The 19322-nt window shown below is 34.4% G+C and overlaps 1 protein-coding gene across 1 annotated transcript; it reads right to left on the minus strand.

Moving 5' to 3' along the window:
* Window positions 1-12297: 12297 nt before the first annotated feature.
* LOC124960477 (olfactory receptor 56B1-like) lies at window positions 12298-13257 on the minus strand. The gene has a single exon (XM_047519263.1). It carries the CDS (start codon window positions 13255-13257, stop codon window positions 12298-12300), a length of 960 nt encoding a protein of 319 aa, XP_047375219.1.
* Window positions 13258-19322: the final 6065 nt, after the last annotated feature.

Consider the following 19322-nt stretch of genomic DNA (forward strand, 5'->3'; position numbering starts at 1 on the left):
GATCAGGTGAGTATGGTTATGAAATGGCTGAAAGTTACATGCGTTTTCCTAAAGTAGGAAAAAAGAAGAGAAAGCATACCTTAAGGTTACTGTCTCTCCCCACACCCGCTTTCGAAAAGTACACAATACATTTTAATGATCAGACAACCAAATTTTTCTGAGTGCCAAGAAAAAGCTTTGTTTGCTTATTATTTGTTGTTAATTCATTGATTTGTTTCATAAATTCTTATTATGCAGAATGATTTTTGTCACCAACACTGAATCTACATCAATTATTTTAAAAGACTGATTTACATCCTCATAATTCATAATCAAGTACAATAAGGAATTACCTTATTTAACTATTAATTTTTATACACACTTACTGTGAATGTGGTCTTAAAGAAGAATGCTTTGATCCTATTACTGATGAGCCAACAAACACAACGACTGATACCAAGCATGATGTCAGTAATCCAGCTACTGGGGGAGGCAGGAAGATTGAAAGTTTGAGGCCAACCTCCTCAATTTATGGAGGCCCTAAACAACTTATTTAGACCCTGTCTCAAAATAAAATATAAAAAGGGCTTGGAATGTGACTCAGTGGTTAAGTGCTACAGGATTCAATCCCTAGTATCAAAATAAAATTAAAATTAATGACTGACATTTATTGTTGGTTACCAAGCACTGTTCAAAGCATTTTAGAATTATTAAATGACATTCCTCAAAGGATCCTAGGGTCTCACAAGTCAGTAATATTTTAGATTTAGTCTTCTCATTTTTTACGATGCATGGTTCTTGTCCTTTTTCAAATCTAGTCTAAGTGCATTTTAAGAAAACTTCTAAATTTTTTCTCAAATTAAACTTGTAGTCATAATTGAAAATTGACAATGGTGCTTAGGATGGTGAATCTATGAATGGTAACAAATTGTTTCTTTCATTCTTTCTGTAAATCTTCATGTATTATGGTCAGGCATTGACCACTGAGAATAATTTATTAAAAATAATGGGACTGGGTTGTGGCTCAGTGTCAGAAAGCTGGTCTAGCACATGTGAGTCACTGGGTTCAACCCTTAGCATCACATAACTATTAAAATAAAGGCATTCTGTCCATCTACAACTACAAAAATTTTTTTTAAATTAAAAATAAATAAAATCATAATGCTGAGGAAAATAAAAGACTTTGTTAAAACACACTGCCATCATTTAAGTGCTGAGGATGCATATTTGTATCTTCTTCTCCTCATAAAGCAACATCTGGAGGCTGAGTGAGACTTATCACAAGGTAACTTTTTTCAAAAATTGTGAAGAGGAGAGATCCAAGAAGGCGGGGTAAAGGGAGGCTGCCTTCCTTGTCACTCCATAACTGGGATTTCAAGCACAGGAAAATCTGCTTCTCTGTGGGGCAGTCTTTGATGCTCATTGATCCCCTGATGTTTACCCCATCTGTCCACCTGGATCAGCGGTAGTCTGCCAGCATATCGACTACTTTTGGAGTGCAGATTGCTCACTGATTGCCACATATCACCCACCATTTGCCGGTTTGCCTGCTTGCCTACCTCTTGCCTGCCCATTGCCTGCCTTTCACCTACCCATCACCCACCACCTGAGGTCCACCTGCAGGACACCAGATACCCACTGTTGCCTGGAAGTCCACTGTCACAGTACCCGCAGTTTTGGGTTACATGTAGCTGCTCCCATTTTGGGACAACAATCAGGACCGGCAGGACCCTTGGCCCAAGTGACTGAACCCCCACATGAACTCAGCACCCATGCCCAGAGCTGCAACTCCCCATTTGCCAACACATTTGGAAGCCAGTGCAGCCATCTTGGATTATCCTGGAAACAGAAGCAGCCATCTTTAGGTGGGGCCAATCCCATCCTGAGACACCTACTGGAGACTATTTCTCATGCATCAGGCTACTAAAGACTGAGATGTTTGAATACTATATGACTATTATAGTGTAGGTTTTTTTTTTCCTCCTTTCTGAAAAATTTTAAGTTTTTATTTCTTTATTTTTCTCTATTTTCCTTTTGTTTACCTGTTTCCTTAGAGTCTCTTTCTCCCTTTCCTCATACTAACAACTAACTTCTTTTGATTCCACTTTCATTCTTCCTGTGATCTAGTACTTCTATATACTCTTTTCTTATCCCATTAACAGTTACATCTTACACCCCTCCCCATCATCTTTGTCCACCATTAGAAACTGTAGACTTCATTGCAAATCTATTTGTTATACTGTATATAATAATTGAACTTATTCTCTCTGTTTATTATGACAATATTGCTAACATCTTCATAGGGACTATTGGGTTTAGGGCTACATTTTTCTGTACTGAGTGCTGCTAATACTGATCTCCCCCTTAAGAAAGGTTTTGGAAACCTTCAGGGTCACTATAAGCCAATAGGGGGGAAACTGCAATAACCCAGATCTGCACTGCTAGAGAGGAAGATACATGAACAACATGAAAAAAAAAAAAAAAAAAGAGAAGAAAGTGTTCCAAATTCCAAAGAAACCAAGATTCTATATTAATAGAATCCAATGACAGTATGGTAGAAGAAACATCAGTAAAGGAGATCGGAACATAATTAATTAAAATGATTCGTGAAGCAAAGGATGAGATAAGAGAGCAAATGCAGGCAGTGAACAATCACTCCAATTAACAGTTAAAAGAGCAAAAGATCATTTCAAAAAAGAGTTCAAGATTCTGGAAAAAAAAAAAAAAAAGAAACTCAATGGAAAGCATTTCCAACAGAATAGATCACTTGTAAGACAAAACCTCAGAAAATGAAGACAAAATATTTAATGTTGAAAATAAAGTTGACCAAACAGGGAAGATGGTAAGAAATCATGAACAGAACCTTCAAGAACTATGGGATATCATGAAAATACCAAATTTAAGAATTATCAGGATTGAGGAAGACACAGAGGTATAAACCAAAGGAATGAACAACCTCCTCAATAAACTAATATCAGAAAATTTCCCAAACCTGAAGAATGAAATGGAAAATCAACTACAGAGGCTTACAGAACACCATATGCACAATATTACAACAGATCCACACCAAGGCACATTATAATGAAAATGCCTAACATCCAAAATAAAGGTAGAATTTCAAAGTCTGCAAGAGAAAATGATCAGATTACATATAGGGGGAAACCAATACCAATACCAGCAGATTTCTCAGCCCAGATCCTGAAAGCTAGAAGGAACTGAAAGAATATATTTCAAGCTCAGAAAGAACATGGTTGCCAACCAAGAATCTTATACTGATCAAAACTAACCTTCAGATTTGAAAACAAAATAAAATTCTTCCATGATAAACAAAAGTTAAAAGAATTTACAAATAGAAAGCCTGCACTACAGAACATTCTCAGCAAAATATTCCATGAGGAGGAAATGAAAAACAACAAAGTAGGTCAGCAAACTACCCTAGGGAAAAGCCAATCAAAGGAGAAACCAAGTCAAGTTAAAAACCAAATTTCAGGAATCAAATATACCACAACACAATAATTCTAGGTGACTTTAACACACTGCTGTCAGAACACATGAGGAAAAGCTTTCCCCTCCAGAGTCCTATCAGTAGAGAATGTTAGCTAAACTTCAGACTTTTGTCAATGGAGAGAGAGAGAAAATGGTCTTTCATCCACAGTTTTAATTTACATTTCTCTTTTTTAATGAGTGAATTAAACTATCTTGTTTATTAATAGCAAATTATATTTCCTTTTTCTATGTTTTGAAAGTGTTATGGTTTTTGTCAATTTACATGTTAAGAAGGATAGTTCTTTGTAATATGAGTTGTAAATCTCTCCATTAGTTGTCTTTTTAAAAAAGTTTATGATGCTTCTTTCCATAAAAAAATGATTTTTATGTAACTAAAAGTACCTATGAAATAATTTATGACTTGGGAATTTTCAGTCAAAGGCTAGATAGTTCTTGCTAACTCCAGATTTGTAAAGAAAAAAAAGTCAAGTTTTCTTCTTATTGTTTAATGATTACGTTACTTTAAAAATATCATTGGTACATATGGAATTTATCATGGCGTATGAGGTAAGGCAAGAATGTTACTTTACTTATCCCTATAACATTTACTGACTACTTCTTTTTCCCAGTGATTTGAGATGATGTACTCTTTATATATTCAATTTCTATATGTATCTGAGTGTACTTACATCTGGGCATTCTTTTTGCTAATAGACAAGTATGATACTCTTAAATCATTTAGGCTTTAAAAAATGCCTTAATGATTTTAGCATTGGTCTCACTTCTATGTTTATTTTTTTAATAAATTTAGCATCAGGTGATATAGCTTAAAAATGTTAAATTTTCATTGAGAATTTGTTAATTTTACAAATTAATTTATACAATAATATGGTCCTTCTATTTGTAGAAAGATTTTTATTTTACTTCAGTGGTATTTTAATTTTTATTTTTAATAGGTTTCACATTTTTATTGACAAACATATTAATATATTTTTTGTTCCTGTTATATATGAAAACTTTTCTTCCATTAAATCTTCTAAAAGATTGTTTGACTATATGTAAACTACTAAAAAAAAGAAAGAATTTTATTAAGCAGGTGAAGAAAGGCAGTACTCACTCTTCAATAGCTTTTTTAGGTCAATTTCTCTGTCTCTCATTGATAAACCTTTGAGAATTATATGAATCATCACTTATGAAAAAAGAGAAGAAGAAGAAGAAGAAGAGAAGAAGAAGAAGGAGAAGGAGAAGGAGAAGAAGGAGAAGAAGGAGAGGGAGAGAGAGAAGACCACCAAGTTACTTGGTTGACAGAAGATCCAGAAGACTGACCACTGACATTGTGTAGAATTCTCAGCACAAGAAGACTGGGGACATAACCCAGTGTTAGAGAAGCATCTTTAGCATAGGCAATGCCCTGGGTTCAGTGGCTGGCATCCAAAATAAATAAGTAAATAGAATGACCAGCACTTGATAATAAAAGCAGAAGGACTTTTAAAAAAAATTGTGAAGAAACACAGGTTGTACACATTAATTAGCACACTCTTCAAGAGCTTAATTTTAAGCTATTACAAATTCTTAGAGCTATACTGGTGTCAAAGGAGCACTTGTGTATCTAAACTAGTCTCAGGAGAAGCTTTGAGTGAAATGTTTCTAGACCTGAAGCATTATGGCAATCCTGACATATCAAAATGGGAGGGATGGTATTTCCCTTTTGCTGTTTCCTACTTACATAAACTGGTATTCTTGGCTTTATGAAGGACAGTCCTCAATCTTTTGGTGTTCCCTTGCCCACCCTCCTCAAATGTGGCTCATTTGTACTTAGTATTCAAACAAAACCATCATCAGGAAGACTCAACTGTCCTTTGGACTTGATAGCAATTCATCCTCTAAATGCTCCAAAAATAATGTGGTTGCCAACAACCTGATTAGTGGTAACAAATTCATTGGTTCAAAAAATTATTCTCTTCAGTTCTATTTACCTTATGAATAAAAATTAATTCATATTTATGAATCCTTCACAGTTTGATAAAATCATTTATGTTAAGACAGTGTCCAACAAACCATCAGTGTCTAGCATATCAAATCACACATAGTACATACTCAATAAATGCATTTTTTAAATAAACAAATACACGTAGGTGAGTAATGAATGCACGACATGTCAAAGTTCACTTCGAGAATTACTAAACTATAATCTAAGTATTGTCACTTAAAGTGCATAAACGACACCAGTAGAAGGAAAAATGCAGATTATATTCTGTAAGATTATTGGGAAAGATAAATAAATAGAGCCTCACTGTCATAAAGTACAGAGACAAAGAAAATGCAAAGAAAGTGGAAAGAAAACATAAAAAGACAAAGTCAGGGCAAATATATTAGTTTGGAAAAGAAATAGTAATCTTTCAAACTTTCCATTACAAAACATAATTATTTTTCAATTACATATGCAGCATGAAAGAGTGTATAGAATAAAAACTGCACACAGGTTTAAAAATGTATACAGACGATTTTTTAGGTAAACAGTATCCCAAAGTATCAGGGTGGTTATATTAATGTTAGACAAAGAGAATTCAAAGCGAAAACATTTAGGTCAAGATTGCTTTGGGGAAATAAAATGCTTGCCAGTTTGCAATTAAAGTTAACTGTACCACATTATTTGATTTCCAGGCCTCATAAGATATTTTCATAATACAAATGATGAAGGACACATTCTTCTTTTGTGAATACAGAAAGAAAGTTAAAGTATGGACTTGTTATAAAATGACTCTCAATTTTCTATTTAAGATAAGTGGATTAGTCATATGCTAAAATGTTAGCCTTGGAATTTAAGGAGTATATTAAGTTTTATTTTAGAATAAAGCATAAAATTTGGCCTTTTCCATATAGGAAATACTTTTCCTTGAAAACAAAAATTACAAACAAGGTTTTGTCTTTAAACTTAGTAAATTTGTAAACTACATTTGTAGTCAACATATTTTCAGGTTTCATAAACATATATTATTAAGATAAGCCTATATAGTCTGTGCATGCATGTATATGTATACATACACACACAAACATATAAGTAATGTACATTTAATTAAGATTGCAATAGGAACTTAATAAAATCATGCTTCAATAATTTATAACTATTTAATATGAACTAGTCAATAAGGTCACTATTCTTTTCTCCCTCTACACCACTTTAATGCATTGAACAGTACCTCTTAATTGTAAAGTTCAGCACTTGCTACAAGCTGTACATTGCATTGTAAATATCAGTGCACAAAGCACATTCATAACTTCTCTTGGAGTTAAACCATTTTATGCAAAGAGTGGAAAATGTTAGATTAATGATAGTTGTGCAGAAAAAACAAATGCCTAGGGTGGAGAAAAAGATACTGTGGACATATACCTATATCCAAGTACAAGCAGGTAGTTCTATTACACTTAAAATATGTATCCATATATCAGAAACAGGTAAAAAAATTAAGGGAAAGTTCTGGTTGATGGTGAGACTCTCAGGAGGCTAAAGCAGGAGGATCACCAACTTAATGAGACCCCATCTCAAAATAAAAAAAAATAAAATAAAATTGGCAGAGGTGTGTAGCTAAGTGGTGCAATTGCTCCTGGGTTCAATCCCTAGTGCCACACACACACAAACACAGAAGGAATAATAAAATAATAAATACCTCCTAAACAGAAAATATTTTTTGATTACTTGTTCATTTTTCTGACATGCTTTTTAAATACTAGGTAATCATTTTCTCATATTTACTTGTTACATGAACAGCTTCATCACTAGAACTGACCTTAAGCTTCCGCAAGTTTGTCTGCTCTTCAATACATTCACGAAGCTCTCCAAGGTCTAAATTACAGACTCTAGTATTAAACTATAAATGTAAGCAGTTGCCTTTGCCAAACAGACATAAAACAATTTCAACACATCATCATTTCCTTTCTTTTGGAAAGAAATTTGATTTCAACTATGCTGGGCTGTGGGCAGAAAAACTGAATTAGTAATATTTATGCATGAGTCACCATTTGAAATATAAATTTGCTGTTATCTGCTATTTATTCTCATTCTTAAACTATAGGTAATACTTTTCTTCTTTCAAACCATCTTCAATTATTTATGTCATTCTTATTTTCATATGAAGTGGCTTGTTCTGTCTAGATATTGGTCCACAAAATGAAGGAAAGACATCCTTCATACTTTTCAGAAAATAACCAAGGAAAATTAGACTGTGATTTCAAGGAATAAGGGGACAAGAGGTAAAAAGTAAACCATGTAATGTAACTGTTCTCTAGATTTTCTTTCATTTCTTTGTTTCATGGGAATGATCCACACCTGACTTCCATCACTACCAAATAAGTGTGTCTTATTTGGACACAGAATTATCATAACCATCCAAAGTCCACTAAATTTTAGTGCTAGATTTGGGAAAACACTTTCCAAGAGAATCCAACCTCATGCAATATTTCTGCCTTCAAATTATGTGAATATCATCAGATTTATTTCTGGAGAAAGAATAAGCAATTTGTTATATATCCAATACTCCACTCCACTTTATCATACAACCTACAAAAACAATCTCATCATTATTGCCTCTTTTGTAGTTTTGAATACCTTAATTTTTGCTTAGGGCGACAGTGAGCAGAATATAATCTAGTCCAGGAGTTCAGGATCTTGGTTAAAGAAAAACGTAATCCTAGAGTAAATGTGCATGCACAGATGTTAAACTCTGACTTCCTTTATATCTGTGGCTATTGAATGGATCCTCAAGAGGAAAATGTGTGCCGTGTGTCCCTCAGAGGATATTTCAGCATATCAGAAACACAGATGATGCCATGGAAATCAAATTAAGCTCTATGGGGAGAGAAGAAAGAATGAGATTTTGAGTTCATAGTGCCCACATAATGATAAGAAAGGGAATAACCTTGTGTGTGTTGTGTGTGTTGTGTGTGTGTGTGTGTGTGTGTGTGTGTGTGTTAGGAAATATACAAGAGGAAGGAAGAAAATAAAAGTGTATAAGTTATTTTAGTGAAAAGATTTAATCCTATGACAGATGTTTCCTTTTTCACACTGCTCTACGTAAAATAGATCAAAAGTACTTAAGTAGAGAATGTTTCATGCCCTAATTCATTTATTAAATTTATTTCATTATTAAAGCAGCAGTTTATCCATTTAATTAATGTTTATAGAGAATTTTCTACTTTCTGAGCTAGGCTAGTAATTGTGTGAACGTGGTCCCTGGTTGAAAAGTTTTCTTTCAAGTAAGGGAAATGAAGGATGGATATTATAGTGCTCTTAAATATCATCAAAAGTTTATTTTACTTAGATATTAAATTAGGAAAAATTAGATAATATCCAAACCTTGAAATATTATGATGAGAGAAATATTTTTTAAAAACCTGATTCTAATTTTACACCTATTTACAAAAGATAATAAAAGTAATAACAACATGTGTTGAATCATTTAGAAAAATGGAAAAGTGTTTTAAAGAAGATTAAAAAGCACCCGTAGTTGTACAACTTAGTGTGAATTTGTGGTATATTTCTACATTAATAAGTATATGTGATTATTGATAGGCATTTAATATGTTTTCACAAAATATGATCATGCTGTTTTACAAAATAGTGACTATTATTTTAAGTTATGTAGTTAGTACATTCCAAAAAAGGATTGTTGTGATTGAATAAAAGTACATGGCAAATGTGTATAATTTAGTTACACATGGCATATATATATATATTACATATATATAAACATTTCGAGAAGAAATGCTATGATAAATGAGCATCAGTGTGAAACTTTGACATTTCTGATCTAATTATTTCTCAAAATAAATTCCTATTGCATATTAGATTCTCCATCCTTTCATGCCAATAGTTATCTGCCAATTCAAAAATAAACTATGGTCTACTTGTCATTTATTATGCTATTGATTTCTGAATAAAAATGCTGTTTCAAAATTTTATATTGCTAGCTGGGCTCAGTATCACATGTCCATAATCCCAGCAATTTGTGGGGATGAAGCAGGAAGATTAAAAGTTCAGAAGCAACTTAGAGATACTGTCTCCAAAATAAAATCTTAAAAAGGGCTGGGGATGTAGCTCAGTAGTAGAATACCCTGTGTCAAATCCCAGTACTGGAAAAAAATTATATCACCAAATTTAATGCATTGTGATGGAAGTTGCTTTTATTATTTCTCCTTTTGGGACTTGATGGTAATTGGGCAATTTCAGTAACAATATAATCTGATTTTCTTATTTTAGATATGCTTAAGAAGAGTATATCTTGTCTATACAGAGATAGAAATGTTAATCATTATGATCATGTGATCATTTCATAACTAATAAGTGAAACAAAATATCACATTGCATACCTTAAATATGTATAAGGGGTTTTTTCCTTCTTTTTAGTAGAATCTATTTTGATATACTGATAGAAGCATGAAATATCTCATTCTAATTAGGATTCCAGTCTTATGCATGAACACAATGTTGAGATTCACTATAGTATAGAAATGACAGTGGAATGAATCTGACAAAACTTTCCTATGTGAATATATAGAAGTTTTATTGATTAATCATACTTAATAAGGCTGGGGGAAAATCAAGATCAAAGATCATATTACAACAAGAAACGATAACTAAATGAAATGTTTGGTCTTGAATTGAATCTCAAGCATGGACATAATTGCCATAAAGGATATTATAGAGATGTTTGTAAAATACAAACATGTTCTATGGATTAGTTTATAATATAGTATCAGTGTAATTTCTGTAACTTTGTTCATTTTATGGTTATATCCATCATTGCTTGATTCTCGGAAAATACATAGTGAATCATTTATGAATGAACAGGCAGTGTCCATGACTTACTTTCAAACAATTCATAAAAATAGTGCCTAAACACATATACAGATGTACACATGGAAATGAAAAGAAAATCATAAAATAGTGGAGCAAATTGTAAATATTTGATGAATCTCTGTAAAGAATATTCATAATTTCTTTTTCTAGTCTTACATAACCATAAACTTAAAATAACATCAACATATAAACAATTTAAATTGTATTATAGATAATTTAGCAGACAAGTTATTTAAAATATTGTTCTTTTTTTTCAGGATTCCTTGATATCTCCTGGCAGCTTCTAAAGTTGTATTCTTTTTTCATTTAAAATAAATAGCTGGTTATTGTCAGTTTTGTATTTTCTTTAAGAGAACCCTTCAATTGGAATGTGCTTCAAACTCTAGAAAAACTGGGTCTGAACCTGGCAGCCTCCATGGACACAGAAAAAAACCAACCTGCATGAGAATAGAACAATCCTCCCCCTACCCCACCTCTCTCATATAAAGACACATGTATGCACATAGACACACACATACACACAGAGACCCACACACAAGAGAACAGAGACCATATAGCTTAAAGAAACAGCATATAATTTAGTTCTTATGAATTTCAAACTGCCAAATGAAGAAAATGAATTGTACTTCTCCCTTTCTCTATGATAAACCTCCATATCCGGTTTAGGTTGTAAACCTTTGACTGAGATGGGATGAAGTGAGATGGTGTTCCTTAAGTCAGAGAAGCTTCTTGATTTCCACACTTAGGATGGTGGTATAGAATGAGTGCTCCTCATTCTGCATCTCCAATAAACACTGGGGTACTCTTTACTTGCTTTTCTTTTCTGTGACAACATCATGGATTACTTTGAAAATCCATGGTTTATACTCCTTACCTCATCTCATGATTTGCAACATTTTATTGAGAAGTTCTTGCACATATTCATGACAGTTTTGATTCTGCTAGACTGTAGCGCTGTAGCATGTACACTGTTTCTGCTGGGATATTGTGCCATCGCTGGTTATAATGTGTGAATAAACAATATAGAGAAACTCTGTCATCTCTTTTGTATTTATTTCTCTTAGATCCCCCATTCATCATGGTAATACTTGTTTAGGAGCAACTGAAAATATCAAATACTTATTTTCTTAAATTATCTTAATGTCCTGAAATACATTGTCATTAAAGAAAATGGTTTCATGAATCCATAAAGCATCATGTCTTTCGCCTGAAAAATATTCAGGTCTAACAAAGAAAGAAATTAAGGCTAAATAAAGGAAACTCTTCACATTATTTTCATTATACCTGAGATCCAAATAGAACAACCTTTTAAATTTAACTGAAAGGAGAGTGACAATGCATAATGTATGATAGAATTTCTAGCTCCTGGTAGACCTGAACACCAAAGTAATATTCATATTTCAATATATACCCTATAAAATATCACAGCTACTTTATGATAGACTCTGAGTCTAGATCCAAAAGAAAGCAGCCTACATCAGAGTCCAAAGCAAAGAATCATGGATCAGATTGAACTACGAGACAAAATATGTTATGCCTTATTTCTTCTCTTCATTGGCTTTAAGATTATGAAAAATTGGTACAATAATGCTCTGAGAGGATGACGTATAATTCACGCACCTGTCACTTATTTCCTAGGCTGAATATGAGCAAATCTCCATATATGTACTTGTGATTTGATTTGTTCTTAAGGAAAGGATATCAATCACATTTGGTTTTTTTTTTTTTTTTTATCTAATTTGTTTTGTTTAGCAGGCAGCCCTTCCATAATCTTTCATACATTTAACTTTGGCCAATTTTGGAATGACTACAAAAGTTTTTCTTTCTTCCCTCTTCAGAAGCTTTCACAATTATTTATGTACAAATATGAAAAAAGGGATCTAAAGGCATGCACTCGCTCCCCTGTCATCTTTGAAATTCTTTTATACAGTTAGAAGCTAAAGTTCATGGACATTAAGGAGAAGATTTCTAGTGTCTTACTTCTTTCGTAAACCTAAGCAAAACACCTTTTGGAAGCCTTCCCTAAGCTCTTTGTTCCTAAGTGCATAAACAATAGGGTTGAGGGAAGGAGGGATGATGTTGTGCAGCACGTTGAGTAGAACTGGAATCAAAGCATTCTTAGTCTCTGCCAGGTGAGTTACTGAAACCACTACAATAGCCGTGTAGAAGAAGAAGATGAGGATGAGATGGGAGCTGCAAGTGCTCAGAGCCTTGGAGACGGCTTCAGCAGAGCTCAGCCTGAGGATGGAGCGCAGGATCAGGGCATAGGACAATATAATAAGACAGAGATCACTCCCCATTAAAAGCCATGCCAGGACCAATTGGAAAACACTATTGGGTCTCCTATCATCACAAGCCAGGCTTGTGACACCAAGATTAGAACACAGGCAATGTTCAATGTCATTCCTGGAACAATAATGACGCTGCGCTGCAAGAACAGGCACTGGAATGACACACAAGCCATTTCTAAGCACCATGAACAAGGTAGCTTTGATGATAAAGGAATCGGTGACAATCAAAGGGTAGCGAAGAGGATGACAAATAGCTACATATCTATCAAAAGCCATGCAGAGGAAGACACCAGACTCCATGCCTAGAAAGCAGTGAATGGCATAAATCTGAGCAAAGCACTCTGGGAGGCTAATGGCCTTGGCATCAAACCAGAAGATGGCCAGGATCTTGGGCACGATGGTGGTGGCCAGGCCCATGTCCACCACAGAGAGGATGCCCAGGAAAAGGTACATAGGCTGCTTCAGAGCAGGGTCCTGGTAGATGGTGGTGAGGACGAGGATGTTTGCACCAATTGTTGAGAGATAGAGCAGTGCCAAAGGCAAGGAGAGCCAGTGCTGCCAGCTGTGAATGCCTGGGAGGCCCATCAGAATGAACTCGGAGACCTGGAACTTGGAGCTATTGGAGCCTTTGAAAGATGCAGACATATTTTCCTATGAGAAAAAAAAAATTCAATGTTGCTATCTCTGAGCATAATTACTATTAAACATTCTTTTTGAGCTCTCTTCATATAGATTGGGGCTATAACAAAATGACTGTTGTAATCCATCTCTTATAGTAATTTAAGATGAACCATAAGAAAGTTCTAGGATTTTAGAAAAAGAAAGGAAACTTAAAAGTCACAATTTTGGACTGTGTGTGCACTTTGGTGTCAGAGTGCTTGCCTAGCATGCATGAGTCCCTGATTTCAATCCCCAACATTGCCAAGAAAAAAGAAAAGACAATTCTTATGTTGACTATCCAGAGAAATTTTAACAGAAATCTCAAATGTTCTTTTATACTCAATCATTCCAGCCTAGAATCACCACATAAATATGATTCTAGCCTTTTCAAACTTTTTTTTAGAAATTTTTGCAATCAAGTGGATGTGCTTGTTTTATTCATATTTATGCCACAGTTCCTTAACACAGATGTTTATTAACTAGTTACTAAATTTTTAGTGTGGAATTATGAGTGAGGGAATTTTTTACCCATTCCATTCCAAATTGATAGAAATATCCATTGATTTTTTATTCTGGCCTGCCAAAATTGTGTTATAATGAACTTCAAAGATTTGCAGAAATAAACAATGCCACAGATTGTAGTTACAAATATTTCTTCCATACTATTTTGTGTGTCCTTCTAAGGAGATCATAAAATAATTGCTTGACCAGAAATTAAGCGATGGTAGATGAATATTTCAAGTAAGAGTCATATAATGAACATAGATCTTAGCACTTTTTTCCCTATTTGAGTCCTAAAGAACTTCAGAAGTGGAATTTAGTGTAAGCAATGTGATTTTTAAAAAATTATTGTACTAAGAACACTGAATATGATTTCCACCATCTTAAAAATTTTAGTACATGACACAGTATTGTTAGTGATAGGTACCTTGTTGAACAGAAGGTCTCTGAAATTTGTAACCACTGAGTTTATCCTGTCTAACAAGTAAGAATGACTTATCTATCACATTGAGGGAAATGTCAGGGGATGCTCAGCATCACCTTCAAAATTAGAATTATTATGTTTCCTCAAAAATTTCTAGCTTTTCATGATGTCTTTATTCTGTAAGTTCAAACTGTCAAACTGTCAAACCCGAAACAAGTTTTGAGGTAAAGCAGTTTTGTTTTGTTTCAACTATTAGATGAGAACATCAAAAGAGAACTGGAATGGAATCAAAAATAGCAATATTTGCTACTTTGGGGAAACCCTCAATTATCACTTTATAGCCTCATATCACATAGCCTTTTCTCTTTGATGTATCCCTGTGTTCTTTCTTTTTAAGTTACATGTTTGATTTATTTACTTATATTGTTACATACAAATTGCATATTTGTGGGGCACAAAGTGGTGTTATAATTTTTAATACAATGTGAAAAGATTAAGTTTAGGAATGAATCTGAGCTTGCAGAAAAAGCATTGCTTGCCACTTTTTAATAATTAGATTCTAACAGGACATAAAATGTGATTCTGCTATGAAAGCATTTAATGCACTATTAATACTGAAGACAATATGAAAGTTATTTGACAGACAGGTAACTTCTCTTATGCCATGTGATCCTCATATATTCTCATTCCACTATTAGCCCCTTTTGCAGAGGATTTACAAGAATCTGTATCCTACTAGGGCAGAGAGCAAGGTCAATCTGTTTTGCAGGATGTTACCAAAACAGCACTCTGTTTAGACTGAGACATCAAATGATCTGAGGTTTAACCAGTGTGCCCTTGATTTGGTTTAGAACTTACTGTGGTTATGAGCAGAGACACAGTCTAATGTCTTCACACTGGAAGCAGTTTCTTACTGGACAAACAGAGCATTTTGAGAAAAGATTTATTCTGAGGTCAAGATGTATTCTCAAAAGAGATATGATACAAAAATTATGAACATCAAGAATTTATGGGAAGTAGTAAACAGCTAAGTGATCTAAAGGTAACAGGCCTCCTTTGGAGGCATGAGGAGAGAAAGGCCCACAGAGAAAGGGAATTCCTAAGATGTTAAATCCCAAAAGTGAAACAAAGTAATTAGCTCAGAGATGTGTTTTTATTAACGCAACCTGAGAACCTACACAAATAGAAAAATAGTTCCACTCATGAAACCAAGGTGTTCCTGTGATAGATGGGAAATTTTGAATTGTTCCTATGGATAAAAATTCAGAGGAATTAAAATTCCATGGTTAGGAGGTTTCTTTAAATCTTTCTAAAGAAGAAAGTATTAATTCATTCCAAAATGGAGGGAAAGTTTTTACTGTTGGAGAACATGGTTGAGTTTTGTAAAGTCATTGTTACTGATCTCCTGGAAATTGTGGTCTAGTAGGGAAGAAAGAAAAGTATTCTTCAATAGAAGAGTATTTTATACTCTACTAATAAAAACCCAAGCAATGGAGAATATAGACTGAGGTAGTGCTTTAAATGAAAGTGCCCTCTAATATGAAAGCACATAAGGAAGGGAATTTTAATCTCATTGTCAGAATTTCCTGAAGTAGTACCATCTTTATGGAAGGCCAAAGACTTGAGTAGGATTTCAGTATCATTAGGTTCGAGGGGTGAAAAGTGAAAGTATTCCAAGAACTTAGAAATGCTAAGTGAGAGGCTGCTTGTCACAGTCAATGCAACAAAAGACAATAAGTGTGGCTGGAACCCCCACGATGTGGGGGAAATGGGCTACAGTGTGAGATGATGTTCTTGAGGAAACAGGAGCCAGAGAATTTTAAACAACCTATGTCAAATAATAAGGTGCCACTGGAAGATTTCACATGTCAGTCAGGCATAGCAATACGGTGGAAACCACATTTCATGTGACAAGACTAAGGATGCGTTGGATAGGCAGCTGCAGGAGTAATCCAAGGAGAGAGGGGTACGTCTGGAACTGAGCAAAAGGGCAGTGAAAGACGAAAAATAAGGTGGATGGACTTAGAAGGCATGTACGGGTGAAATTGATAATCCTTATGACCTAAAAGTAATCCTAAGGTGCTGGAACATGCAGTGGGATGCAATGAGATGTTATTCATATGCCCAGGTGTGGTTAGAGAAGGACCAGGTGTAGAAGAGAGTATTGCAGATTAAGTTTTGATGAACATGGGATGTGTGACTTGAAGCATCCAAGTGAACAACTGGAACAAGCAGAAAGGTAGTTGTAAAGAGCAAGGAGCAAGCTGACAGAAAATGAGGTGATCAGTATCTTAGGTTGAAATCACTGGAGTTGATGCTATTGACACAGATCTCCTAGCAAGTGAGGACAGTGAGAAAAAGAAGGGGAAATAGCACCTGGTGCACCTGATTTCCTACATTTAAAATCTACGTAAATATGAGAGAGAAAAGGAAACCCAGATGTAACTGATTCAGAAAGAAATCACAGCAAGGAAATAGATTTCTAATGTTACTATGGTCACAAATCAATTAAGATGGGAAGAATTTTATATGGATTGTTTCTTGGAGGTTATAGCTATTTTTTTGGAAACAATAATTAACTTTTATTAGTTTATTCTTTTTTATTTAGATTCATTGTACACAAATGCAGTACAACTTCATTTCTCTGGTTGTACACAAAGTGGAGTCCCACCATTTGTGTAATCATACATGTTTATAGGGTAATGATGTTTGTCTCATTCTATTTCCTTCCTCACTGCCCCCTTCCCACAACTCATTTTCCTCTATACAATCCATCCTTCCTCCATTCTTGCCTCCCCCTTCCCATTATGTGTCATCATCCACTTATCAGAGAAGTCATTTGACCTTCGTTTTTGAGGGATTGGCTTATTTCTCTTAGCATGAAATTCTCCGACTCCATCCATTTACCTCCAAATGCCATAATTTTATTCTTCTTTTTACTGAATCATATTCCATTGTGTATATATACCACAGTTTCTTTGTCCATTCATCAATTGAAGGGCATCTAGGTTGATTCCATAATCCAGCTATTGTGAATGAAGCAACTATAAACATTGATGTAGCTGTGTCAATGTAGCATGCTGATTTCAGGTACTTTGGGTATAGGCCTAGGGGTGGGATAGCTGGGTCAAATGGTAATTGCATTCCAAGCTTTCTGAGGAATCTCCATACTGCTTTCCAGAGTGGCTGCACCAATATGCAATTCCACCAGCAATGCATGAGTGTACCTTTTTCCCCACATCCTCGCCAACACTGATTGTTGCTTATATTCTTGATAATAGACATTCTCATTGGGGTGAGATGAAACTTAGGGTACTTCTGATTTTCATTTCTATAATTACTAGAGATGTTGAACACTTTTTCATATATCTGGTGATTGCTTGTAAATCTTCTTCTGTGAAGTGTCTGCTCATTTCCTTAGCCTATTTATTGACTGGGTTATTTGTATTCTTGGTGTAAAGTTTTTTGAGTTCTTTATAGATTCTGGAGATTAATGCTCTATCTGACGTGCTTGTGGCAAAGACTTTCTCCCACTTTGTAGGCTCTCTCTTCACATTGTTGATTGTTTCCTATGCTGAGAAAAAGCTTTTTAGTTTGAATCTATCCAATTTATTGATTCCTGCTTTTATTTCTTTTGTTTTGTGAGTCATGTTAAGGAGTCTGATCCTAAGCTGACATGATGAAGGTTTGGACCTACTTTTTCTTCTATTAGGTGCAGGGTCTCTGGTCTAATTCCAAGGTCCTTGATCCATTTTGAGTTGAGTTTTGTGCAGGGTGAGAGATAAGGGTTTAGTTCCATTCTGCTGTATATGAATTGCCAGTTTTCCCATCACCATTCTTTGAAGAGGCTGTCTTTTCTCCATTGTATGTTTTTGGCACCTTTGTCTAGTATGAGGTAACTGTATTTATGTGGGTTTGTCTCTGTGTCCTCTATTTTGTACCATTTGTCTATATGCCTATTTTGGTACCAATACCATACCGTTTCTGTTACTACTTCTCTATAGTATATTTTAAGATCTGGTATTGTGATACCTCCTGCTTCACACTTTCGCTAAGAATTGCTTTGGCTATTCTTGGTCTCTTATTTTTTCAAATGAATTTCATGATTGCTTTCTCTATTTCTATGAGGTATATCATTGGGATTTTAATTGGAATTGCATTGAATCTATATAGGACTTTTGGTAGTATGGGCATTTAGACAATATTAATTTTGTCTATCCAAGAACATGGGAGATATTTCCATCTCCTATGGATTCCTTTAATTTCTTTCTTTAGTGTTCTGTAGTTCTCATTGTAGAGGTTTTCACCTCTTTTGTGAAATTGATTTCCAAGTATTTTTTTAGACTATTGTGAATAGAGTAGCTTTCCTAATTTTTCTTTCAGAGGATCCATCACTTATGAATAAAAATGCATTAGATTTATGAGTGTTGATTTTATATCCTGCTACTTTTCTGAATTCATTTATGAGTTCTAGAAGTCTTCTAGTGGAATTTTTTGAACCTCTATATATAGAATCATGTCTTTGGCATATAGTGATAGAGTTATTCTTTTTCTGTTTGTATCCATTTAATTTCTTTGGTGTAATTTCTCTGGCTAGAGTTTCAAGCACAATGTTGAATAGAAGTAGTGAAAGAGCATCCCTGCCTTGTTCCAGTTTTTAGGGAGAATGCTTTCAGTTTTTCTCCATTTAGAATGATGTTGGACATGGGCTTAGCATAGAGAGCCTTTACAACATTGAGGTATGTTCCTCCTATCCCTATTTTTTTTCTAGTGTTTTGAGCATAAAGAGGTGCTGTATTTTATCAAATGTTTTTTCTGCATCTATTGAATTAATCATATGATTCTTAACTTTATTCTGTTGATGTAGTGAACTACCTTTATTGATTTCCAGGTGTTGAACCAACCTTGCATCCCTGGGATGAAACTATCTTTTTAAAGTGCTCTTGTATGTGATTTGTTAAGAATTTTTGCATCTATGTTCATTAGGAATATTGGCCTGAAGTTTTCTTTCCTTGAGTGTCTTTGTCTGGTTTTGGTATCAGAGTTATATTAGCTTCACAGAGTGAGTTTGGGAGGGTTCCCTCCTTTTCTATTTCATGGAATACTTTGAGGAGTTTTGAATGAG

The sequence above is a fragment of the Sciurus carolinensis genome, chromosome 11 (genome assembly GCF_902686445.1).
Source record: "Sciurus carolinensis chromosome 11, mSciCar1.2, whole genome shotgun sequence".
Lineage (NCBI taxonomy): Eukaryota > Metazoa > Chordata > Mammalia > Rodentia > Sciuridae > Sciurus > Sciurus carolinensis.